General features: G+C 49.0%; 1 protein-coding gene across 1 annotated transcript in view; it reads right to left on the bottom strand.

Moving 5' to 3' along the window:
* Positions 1-319: 319 nt before the first annotated feature.
* Positions 320-11,566, bottom strand: part of PWWP2B (PWWP domain containing 2B) — an 18,638-nt gene continuing 7,391 nt past the window's right edge. Inside the window, exons 2-3 of the mRNA XM_029961985.1 lie at positions 10,161-11,562; positions 320-848 (exon numbers count right to left, since the gene is read on the bottom strand). Of these exons, the coding sequence (XP_029817845.1) occupies positions 10,179-11,562 (1,384 nt within the window). The 3' untranslated portion in view covers positions 320-848; positions 10,161-10,178. The remainder of the gene's footprint in view (positions 849-10,160; positions 11,563-11,566) is intronic.

Genomic DNA, 11,566 nt, shown 5'->3' on the forward strand with positions numbered 1-11,566 from the left:
GGAGGAAGATCCTTCTACCCAACAAGCGTCCAACGGGCCTTAAATCACACTTGCTGACTGGGTGTGAGCACATGAGTCAGTTCAGATCAGGGATTCCCTCTCTGGATGGAGCCATTAGCCCAGACCCACCCTACGCACCCAGCACGGGCAGGCCCAGGCTGTGCTGCAGTTCCAGGTGACTTTGGAAAGTACCAGGGTAGGACCCAGAGCCATCCAAGTCACCAGCACTGCTTGTTCACATACCTGAAACCACTGACTCCCTCCACTCTGCAGCAAGTGACACAAAAAAGCTTTAACACATACAATGACAGCCACATCCTTGTGTGTTGCACATCTTCCAAGGTTTAATAGACACAAAGTGAGTCCGTTGTACTTAAGACACTACAATGATTTCATTCTATTGCATGTCCTGACCCAATTACATTTCTCAGAGTACAGTATTGAATAGAAGTTTGGTAGCTTTAAAATTAACAAGTGTGTGAAATCCGTAAGTAAAATAAGCAGCAGCAATAATTTGGGGGATTTTATCAAGAATAGCTAATTTTAAGTAATAAATACATTCCGAGGTGTGGCTTTTGCTGTTCTCCTAGTTCATTGTTGTCTGACTGGTCAAATTCTCATTCTAGGGTAAGATATCCTTAAGCCTTTCCTGCCAGCCTCACACCAGAAGAGCCTCCCAACTCCACGTCCCGGTGCCTGTCACCTGTCCCGGATGAAACGCAGAGCACTCTGACCAGGAACCTTGTCCTCCTGCCTCCCGGCAGCCTCCAGGTTCTCCTGGGGAGCATGTCAGGGTGTTACAGACTCGGTGACCCTCTAGGAGAACAGCTGTGCTCGTCTTCTGTTACCTTGAAGAAAGGGAGAGAGGGAGAGGTTACTGTGATGGACTGACACACGCTCTGGCTTCCCTCTAAATATAGCCAGGAATTCTCCTGCTTCCAGCTGGCCCAGTAAGCAGAACCATCAGTGGCTGCAGCTTGGGAAGAAGCTTGTCAGGTTAAACAAGCACAAAGTAAGAGCGGGAGTTTTCCTGAAGACCGACATGATACGAACTTCAGTGATGATAATAAATCTTCAGTGTGGCTTAAGGACTCTTAAGTCCCCATTCAGGTGGGTTACTGTAGGTTAATCCACCACGAGTCCCTACGGAGCGCGCCACGTGAGGAACATCTGCCTCCAGTTTCCAAACACAATCTACAAAATAGGATTATTCTCCCCTTGAGAGCAGCCATACAGAAGGTTTCCTAAGTACCTGCAACTGCTCGAGCCATCGACCGCTGCCGTGGTGCCCCAGCAACGTGCTCATGGAGAGCCAGAGCAGCCACGTCACCTCGTTCTGTCCTGGGGGTAAAGACACCTCACTTCTCCACAGCCCCCCTTTCCCCTCTTCCCACAGAATGGAGCACATGGCACCGTGGAGCCCTCGGGCAGCCAGTGTCCCTGTGCTGTCACTGGCCCTGCACCAGGGAACAGCCACTGGGGCCGAGGGCTGGTGACCTGGGAAAGGTGCATGCCCTGGAGAGGGGGATGTGCCTGGCAAAAACTAAGGAAGAGAGAAGTCCTCACCTGTACCCCTGCATGCAGGAGGGACTTGCACTGGCCCTGTAAGCCAGGTTATGATGTGGAAGCATTGGAAAAGCTCAAGGGGAGGATCCATTTGCCTTCAAGATCAAGTGAAGAAACCAGAAGACACGTGAAACAACTCGGTGATACAGAATCACCGAGAGAGAACGGCACAGAGATCTCCACTTCAGCGATGAGCTGCATCACAGCAGCTTGAGCAGCCCAAGAGTCTGACCAGCCCCAACACAAGTCTGTGCCACATCAACCACATCAACTCCAGCCCAGTAGGAACCACAGGAGACACCAGCTCGGATCTGTGTTCCTGAGACACAGCATTAATGCTATGAAGGAACAGATCAAAGACCTTCAAACCCCCCACCAGCTGAGGTTTGTGACTAAAAGAGCACAATGAACCAAGAACACCAAACACAGGAAGAGGATCACGTCCCCAACGCTGCTGACACAGCAGCAGCAGTGCTCCTGTGGGCAGGGGACCCAAAGGGACACTGATTCACCCAGACTCAGCATCCAGAATGATCCTCAGCAGTGCCCACACAATGGAGAATGCAAAGAGCTGATTCAATACACCAGGAACATCTGTCCCAAAAGCTGTATTGCAGAGAAGGGCTGCCATCAGGTTTCATACAGTCCTTCAGTATTTAGCAGAATCACCCCTGAGAAACTGGAGGATCTCACCCCAGGGCTCTACTACCTACAGTCGACAGAGTATAAATCCATACTTAATCATGAAGGAGAATCTATTCATTTGCCTTCTGAGGAACAGAGAAACTTTCAAGAGCACACAACAAACTCACTTGCAGGTTTATCACAGTACACCTACCAAAGCCTTCCATGAGGCCCATTGACCTGGAACAATATCCCTCAAATGGCTTTGAGAGCACTGACCCTTTTGAGACAGATTACAGAGTGAGACGATCTGGTCTAAACAGGAAAAAGTGCATTTCCTGGCTAAGCAAGTCCTCAAGCAGGTTGGATTCTTAGGAATTTCTCACTTGGGGGAAGGAAGCATCACACCTGCCTGCAGGTGGGTGGGTGTCTGTCCCCAGCAGAGCTCCACAGCTAGGCTGGGTGGGGGACAGAGGCCACCCTCCACACAGAGAGAGAGCTCAGGCATCTGTGCAAGCAGAGCAGACCCAGGAGTTTTCAGTGCATCTAAGAGCAGCAGCACAGCGACAGTCCCTTGTATGCTCTCGCTTCGACCCTGAGAGACTTCAAAGATTTCTGTTTAAAAAAACTTTCCAAGATGGAGCAGCAGCTGAAGCCCCACATTCCAGGCATCGCTGTTGCTGCCTCAGTCCACATGTGAGTAATGAACACGATACAGGCTGACTCATGACAGCCTGGGTGCTAAGTTGTGTGTCCAAAGGAGAGCCAAGGCAGCTCTCCTGAAGCCAAGTGCCTGTTCATAATTAAAAAAATGAAGTTTTGGATCAAATAAAGCCATTCACAAATCCAGATTTAAGAGCAGCAGTGGAGTGCAGCAGACAATTTATAGGTTGCTGCACCCCAAGTGTGCCCAAGAAGCATATTTTGAGGAATATTTTCTAATCATAAAGCAGTTAACAGCAGGCTGTAAATGAGCATCATCAAATCAGTCTTCCTCCAACCATCTCCCCTTGGGGAAGGACAGAGTGGTTGCTGCTGGCAGCAGACTGAGAAAGTCCTTTCTTCCCGTGCCTTCCTCCGGTGGGAGGAGGGAGAGGGTGGGTGGGGGTTACTGGATGGCAGCTGGGATACCCATCTCTGGCCCACTGAATGGCATTTTGGAACCATCTCCAACTCTCAAGGCACCAGAAGCCAGCTGACTTGAGCAGGCTGGCAGCTATGTTCTCCAACACTGGAGTTCTCAAACTCCATCATCTGAGTATCCCTACTACAAATCCTGCATCGTGGTTGAGGGTTTCTGCTTTGGGAAAGGGCTGTGCTTTTTGCATGAAAAAATGGCTAAAGTTATTGGCTTGAATCAAAACAGAGCAAGTCATCACTCACAAGGGAAGTCAAACTAGTAATTTGCTACAATTCATTCCTTAAGCTGCAGAGAGCACACAGGAAATGTGCTTTATAAAGAAACCCAGGCTGGCTGATCCTGCACTAACACAGACCTAAAACAGATGAAACAGGAACTAGTATGTCAGTGAAGGCACTCGCTCCTTCAGAAATTCATCAGCTTAATGAGAAGAGCCTTCATTAAAACGTGCCCAGCTCCTCCCTTCCAGAGACACGCACGTCATGACCAGGCGTGACACGGCTGACGTGGGGCAGCGACAGAGGTTGTGGGACCACTGGGGACCCTCTGTAAGGTGAGGTGAGTCACATTCACCTGCATGGGCAGAGGAGCCACTCGTGGACCTTCACCTCACGCTGCATCCGCTGGGATGGGAGCACTTCTGCTGCCCATGGGCACCTCAGGGCAGGCAGGAGACACAGCCACAGCCCTCACACACCAGAGGGACATTGTCACCTGTGTGCGTGGCAGGTCCCATGCTGCTCCTGATCCGGCAGAAAAAGCACCAGGAGAAGCAAGAGCACTCTGCAGCTGACTGAAGAGCTGGAGATTTGAAGATGTGAAGAGCACAAGCCCTCCAGAAATCAAGGTATTAAGGCCCATCTGTGTCCTCACTGCTGGTCACGGGAAGCCTATTTGAGCCGTATGTAATCCCAGGATGCGCAGAGTTCATTATCTGGCTAAGGCAGAGCCCACGTGTTCCATACAGGTACACACACAGTGCAAAACAAATGCAGCAAACAGATTTAAATAAACTAAACCAGGCCCCAGCTCATCCTCATCTAGTCTGCAGGGTACAGGCAAGCTGCTCCTTAAGTCTTTTTACAGTAAGGAGTCAGGGTTTGTCACTCAGTCCACACACTCCTGTTCACCTTGATCCCAGCACCACCAATGGGGACTTATGGATAAAACAGAACACGTCAGGGCTGAAGAACAGCAGTTCATAAGTTTTTCAATGTTTAAGAACATTCACAACAATTTTTGGGATCGAAGTTCTACCTTGGACATCTGAACATGAAAATGAGAAATATTCAAATGTTCAAGGCCAGGTTAGACAGGGCTCAGAACAGCTGGTCTAGCGGAAGGTATCCCTGCCCCTGGCAGGGAGATGGAATGGGACAGTCTTTAAGGTCCCTTCCAACCCAAACCATTCTGTCACCCCATTGTGTTACCATTAGCAATGCACAGCTACTGTGCGAAGATCCAGTTCGTTCCTCACCTGCAGAACACATGAACCCTTCCCTACACAGAGCCACTGCCAAGTTTCCCAAAATCCCCTATTCCTTCTTGGCCCAAAGGAGCCTTTCCATACGTGCACCTTGGAGGTGCTCAGTACTGTACAAACTGGAGAGGCAGGACAAGCTCTGAGCCCTGCCTGGGAGACCAGAGGATTCCCTCGGGGGTGCTTCACCTCTCTGGGGACCAGCGCTGCCCATCCCAGGCTGCCTTTCAGCTGCAGCTCCCACCCTGCTGCTCTCTGTGTTCGCTGGGAAAACGGGAATTGCAGCCACAGTTTCAGACACCTCCACTTGAGGTGAGTAAATAAATGTAATTCAGGAAAACATACAGAAATTCTGGTTTTACATAACTTGAAAAAGTTTTCAAAGAAACCAGTTTCCAAGTTCTTTGTCCAGACATCTCTCCCACCCATTGCCCCAAAACCCCGGCACAGCCCCCGATCCTGCCTGGACCTCACAGGCACTGAGTGCACTGTGGGCTGGTGACACCCACCCAGTCTGCCCACCGTGGGCACGCTTGGCCAGCACGACCAGCAGAGGCTGAGAGCTCCCCAGCTGGGACTCAGAGACCCTTAGCCCCTGGAGCAGCTTGCTGTGCTCCCAAGGGAGTTGCTAAGCCCTTGGTGGATACAATCTCCCCCAGCAGCTGAAGTTACAGCTCCCGTAAGCCGATCGCATTCCTTGGCGTTGGCACAGCATGGGTGCAGTTAGAAATAGCACAATGTATGGCCTGGTGGCATTTCCAGAAAACATGCCTGGGAGCAGAGACTGGAGAGAGAGGGGCCATGGGTGGCAGGATGGGGAGCAGCAGTACAGATCTTGGTGTCTCCAAATGCAGTCTGTGGGTACAATGTGCTTTTGGGAACAGGAAGATCAGCGGGATGTCACCTAACACAGCTCCAGCCATCAGTGCAGGGCACACAAAAATGCAGCACAGTCTATTTTGGACTTGTTCTCCCACCTTGTATTAGTGTGCAGAGACACTGACTCCAAGATGTTTGCAGGAAGACTGAGAAGCAGTAATTAAGTTGGATGCCTGGTGGACTGAAGCATCCAGAAAGCAGGCCAAGAAAAATCTCAAACATTCATCTTCTGCACTGAAATATTTCACGTGACTAGGCAGGTGTGTTAAAAAAACACACAGCAATCACCACCACCACTTTATATCAAGAGATACAACCTTTTTGTGCCACTGGTAGAACAGAAGAGAAGAGGTAAAAGAGGAGTGATTTATGCTGCTTCACAAGTGCTGGCAGCAGCCCTGGCTGCACGGACACGCAGAGCCCTGAATGTCTTTGAAGGTGAAGTCACAACATGACGTGCCAGGTTTTATATTAGTGGTTACTATAGATAGTGAGCGTGCAGCAGCTCTGATTTTGCTGCACACAGTAGCAGTGTGATGGATGGCTCGATGTACTGACACTGAGGGTCTATTAAGCTCATGGCAGTAAAATTAAAACCTTCAGCATTTGCAAGTTTGATGGTTCCACAGCCACAGCTTGGGGGCAGGGGGGAGGGGGAGAGAGAAGAGAGGAAGAATAAAGGAGTTTCCAGACTGAAAAAGCAAAGGAATATACATCCTGTAAACTTATTTCATGCAGAGATGTACATTAAAGCAGTTTTTACAAGAGGTTTTACTGCATGGAAGGGCTGTGGTAGGAACGGGGATCTGTCATGAAGAGCCACAGAGCAGGAGACCCTGTGGCACAGCAGGACCTGCTGAACTTGCCAAGGGACTGTCCCTGCAGGAACACTCTCCTCACACAGGGGCTTGGAGCAACACACGCTCCTGGAAAAGCCCAGCCCCACATGATGTGTTCCTGGAGCAGGGAGAGGGTGGCCTTTGGAAACACGGGTCTCCCTCCCTCCTGCACCCAAGCCTGTGGCAAAGTTGGAGCTATGGCTGCAGCCTCCAACAAAACATTTGTGACACCTACCCAAGGGTCCTTGCTCCCCTGTCACGGCCCTTGGATGGGCTTTCCCTAACAGAAAGGTGAACATCCATCACTCTGGGCCAGTGGCAACTGCTTTCCTTGTGCCTTGTGATGGCTCCCTGATGTCACATACAGGACATGCTGAGCAGACATGTCTCCCCTGGCACTACTCTAAACCAAGAGTGTCTTACAAGTCTGAGTTCTACAGGCTGCTCTCTGCCTCTTGTTTTTCCATAAACTTGTTTTACTTCATTGAAACCCTGTCATTACCTGACTAGTACTCTCTTTGCAAAAAAAGCCTAAGGACAAAGCAGTAACAAGAAGTGATCCTACCAGCTCCTTCAACCCAGACCAAGCTTAAAAAAGAATAAATCCAATTGTTCCAGTTTTAAATGCATCCACAAATGACCTGCATTATTTGTACATTTTTTCCAGTAATTACCCTCTGCAGAACAGATCACGTGCCAGAAGACAAAGTTTCTCAACAGAAAGTGTCACTGGTCACAAACTTCTGCTGTGCCCAGAATTAGCATGAGCAGTGTCCATGCTGAGGGCACCTCCTGGACTCTTGTTCTGATGACAACAAGCCCTTGTGCCGCTGCTGGTGAATCCTAGCACGACAGATTTTATAGTGGTCCCATGCAATATTACCAGGTTGCCCAGAGAAGCTGTGGTTGCTCCATCCCTGGAAGTGTTCAAGGTCAGCTTGGATGGGGCTTGGAGCAACTTGGGATAGTGGAAGGTGTCCCTGTCCATGGCAGGGGGTTGGAACGAGATGAGATTTAAGGTCTCTTTCAAATCAACCCATTCTATGTCATCCTTCAGGAAAGAACAATCAATGAGCACCTGAAAGAAACATTTCAGTTCTACCTTTGGGAAAATCAAGGAAAGCAATAAAATTCTATCCTCCTGACTAGAGAGAATTAGGAACAGGCAATTCTCTGAAATGAGAAGTTTTATAAGTGATGTACCAAAACACCAGACATGCTGGTCTGATGGGGAATCTACGTCATCATGACACATGGAACATGGGAAGTTGCTTGGTTCTGCTTTTCTAGTTTTGAGCAACTGAAGTTCTTTATTCAACTGTCACATTGTCTCCAGCTAGGTAGACTGTGTTGGAAGCTCACCTCAGACATATGTAAGGCAGGAAATCACCTGTGGAAAGCCAGCTGAAGGAGGCCAGCAAAATGGTGATATATGATATATGTATATACTCATATACACATGAGGAAGTTTGGCTGCAGAGCACAGAGGGAAGGAAAGGTCTGGTCTAATCCAGGCCATCCCACCATCTTCTTGTAATTCTCAACATGCTCTTCTTTCCCCCAGTTTACAGACCTGCTCTGTACCTCAGATCCCATCGTGTCTGCAATAACTCTGGCCTCTGGAGCAAGGGCTGCTTCTCCTTCCTGAGGCCCTGCCCTGCAGTCTGTCCCTCTGCATCTCCTGGCCAGGTCCTACCGTAACCACCACATCAGCACTGGTACTACTGGTACCAATAGCCAGCATTTTTCAAAGGCTGACGTGGCTGGGCAAGCATCCTCCCATTGTGACTTCCAGGTCTGGACTTGGAACTCCTTTTGGACACAACACTTTCCTACTCCCTGCGGACCGACTGGCATGGCCAACGTCTGATCTGAAGCATTAGGTGCTTCATCACAGAACTGTTAGGGTTGAAAGGGACCTCTGGACATCATCCAGTCCATCCCCTCACCCTGTCCCTTCTTCTCCAGCCGTGCCAGGCCAGCCCACCCAGAGCACACAAGGACAAGGATAGCTGACAGGAATGGTGACATTCACTACAGTTGTCCCACACTGCTCACACAGGCAGTGAAGACAGCTCAGAGAAGGATGAAGTTTGCTGCTCCTTTAACCAGAGCACTGTCCAGAGAAGCCATGGATTGGCCAGGACTCTTCCACTGGCGAGGACAGTGTATTCTGGGCAGCAGGTTTATTTATACTCCTGATCAAGCTAACAGGAATTTGGGTCCAATCCAAACACTCCTGATATAAGAAAGCCAGAGTTAAGCAGCAGCTGAGGGGGCAGGATGAAGCTTAAATGCTGCTGCTGCAGTTATATGCTTTTACCAGCTCCAGTGTCCAGTTGTCCACACACCCCAAGCACGCAGAATAAATATGCCATGCTCTGATTATTTACTCCAGCCAGGCTTGCTGAGATGGACTCATAACCCAAGCAAAGTTAAGTCATTCATCACACTCGAGCAAGGGGTGAAGTCCCATGACAGAAGGTAAAAAAAAAATCTTGTTTTCCCAACAGGATTACATGAGCACTGACCATCCCAGTCCCACCACACTATGAAGGCTTAAAGAGCAGAGTCTACAGGAGCAGCACTGGCTTAAACACAGAGAGTCCTTCTAGCATGGAACAGAGCAGAGAGTTCAGGGGACAATATAAGAAACCATGCTGCATAAACCACAACCTTTGCCAACAAGGCTCTTCCTAATGATTAGTTCTGGTTTTTCCCCTTGTCTAACATCAACTGGAATGACAGATGGTATTTCTATTCCCAATCACACCCCATCCTGTATTTTTAGGTAGTAAATTTTCATTCTGTGCAGAGCTTTGATTGTTTGATGAGAAAGGGAGACCCATCCTCCTCCAATACAAACAATCCAACTCCCATGCTTCCACTCCCATCTAATGACCTCACACAAAGAGGTTGCAGGTGAAGCCCAAAGGAATTTAATTTGATCCAGGCCATTCCCCAGCAACACACTGACAATTTAGGCACAAGCCAAACATAAGTGCTGTGAGAGATATTGAAGTACTGCTCCCCAGTTAAAGAAAGTTTTTGGCACAATCATTTTGAAGAGTCGTAAAGGGTCATCATAAGAAATCCAAACCAGAAGGGTCAGAGCAGGGGGAGAAAAGGGCCCTCAGGGGCCCTGAACTGTTCCAGGTAACTGCTGGGCACCAGCACCTACATATGATAAACGTCATCTCAATCCCAATAGAAGTTTTAGTTCTTTGAACCAAAAGGTATTCCAAAGAAACTGAAAGCCTAGGTAGGAACTGTAAATCCTCCAGGCAAATGAAGCACCCTCAATACTCCACACATCTCAGTCTCAGCTGTAAACAGTGCTGATACAGAGCTACAGGTTTATCAGCTCTTTGAACAGGCAGCGCTGCTTCTTCATGGGATCAGCTGCCCTGCACTTCCCTCTGGGAACAGGGGCTCCAACTCCCACGGTCCCTCCAAAAGTCTGGAGTTCAAGCTTCTCACCATCTCTGAAATTACCACCACCAACAGCCAGATGTTTAAGTTTCTCAATTGTAAACCTCAGACTTTATGGAGAAACAAATTCAAACAAAACATTTAAAAAGCTTAAGGAAGGGAAGCATTGATGGAAAGCATTAGTCCAGCAAGCACTCACCTGAAACTGGAGGCAAAGTTATGTCTCAAACTGTGTTAAGAGATCTCTTATTTCTGGAGTCAGGTGCTCGACTGCCTTCGCAGCTTCCGTGATCGCTTTCCGGTACATCCCTTTCTTCTTGCGATTAAATCTCAGTTTGAAAAATTCCGAGAAAGGAGACAGTTTTGAAACAGATAAGAACGAAGTCGTTGGAGAACCAAACCATGACACTTTAGCTTCTCGCCACGAGGGTTCCCCGTTTTCCTTCTGGCTGAGGTTTATGTCAAGAACGCGTGCTGGCCACCATGGAAACCCATGAATTTTACCCCAGACAATATCCCCCACTGAAACAGTCCTTCCATCTTCCGTGACACATTTAGACACACTCTGGGTGTGCAGTCTGACTGTCAGTGGCGGCACAATTTTACGCTCATCTTTTGAAGATGAAGAGACGGAGGCATCATCACCAGGCAAAAAGTCACACAGTTCTGGTGATGTCACTTCTGAACTAGAAGACTTGGATTCGTCTAGACTGTCATTGCTACACACTGATAAACTAGAAGAATCTGCTTTTCTTTTGCGATAATTCATGAGGAAAGCCAAGTTATCATGTCCATCTTTAGCCTGGGGAAACCTTTTAAAGTCATCATCTTCACCTGAACTCCCTGAAGATATCTCAGCCAAACCTCTGTCAGTGGATTCATCATTGTAAAATGCTCCGGGATTGGACTCCCTGCTGTTCTGAAGGACATTCATTTCATCAATCAGTTCTGCCTTATAAATTGAAACACTCTGACCATCGTTCATGCGATGGGGCTTCAGCCGTATCTTTGGGGGTGGGACATCCACACTGGAATGCACTGGCCGTGTGAGCTTCAGTTTTGGAATGGAAGCAAGCTGGCTGCCTGCTGACTTGTCCATTAAACATTTGGTTTCTCGACACCGTTCAGAGTCCCTGGTCTCCTCTTGGTCCCCCGCTCCGTTCTGCAATACTCGCTCCGGACAGAACGGTTTGACCGAGCCATGGACCCGGGAAGGGATTTTTACCACTTCACCTTTCCCTTGTGGGGTACTGTAGGATATTTTTATAACTGGTGTTCGATGTACCTCCCCAGAAAACTTGTCATCCTCCCTCTTCTCTCTTTTGTTCCTTTTCTCCACGTAGTCGGAGTCGCTGTGCTTTTTCTGCTCCTTGTCCTGAATGCTCAGCTTCCTCCTGGTTTTGGTGTTCTGCCGCGGCGCCGCGTCCTCGGGGTTCAGGGTGTTCTTGCACTTCTCGCAGAGCACCTGCCTGGGCCGCAGCCTGATGGTGCTCATGATGAGCCTCCCTGGGTCTCTGTTCCTCGACAGGCGCCTCCTCGTTCTCTTTATAGTCCGTGGTGGCGGCTGCGGGACCCACTGGTTGTAGGTGTGGCGCAGCCAGAGGG

This window comes from Manacus vitellinus, unplaced genomic scaffold, assembly GCF_001715985.3.
Source record: "Manacus vitellinus isolate BGI_N305 unplaced genomic scaffold, ASM171598v3 scaffold_40_pilon, whole genome shotgun sequence".
NCBI classification, from domain to species: Eukaryota; Metazoa; Chordata; class Aves; order Passeriformes; family Pipridae; genus Manacus; species Manacus vitellinus.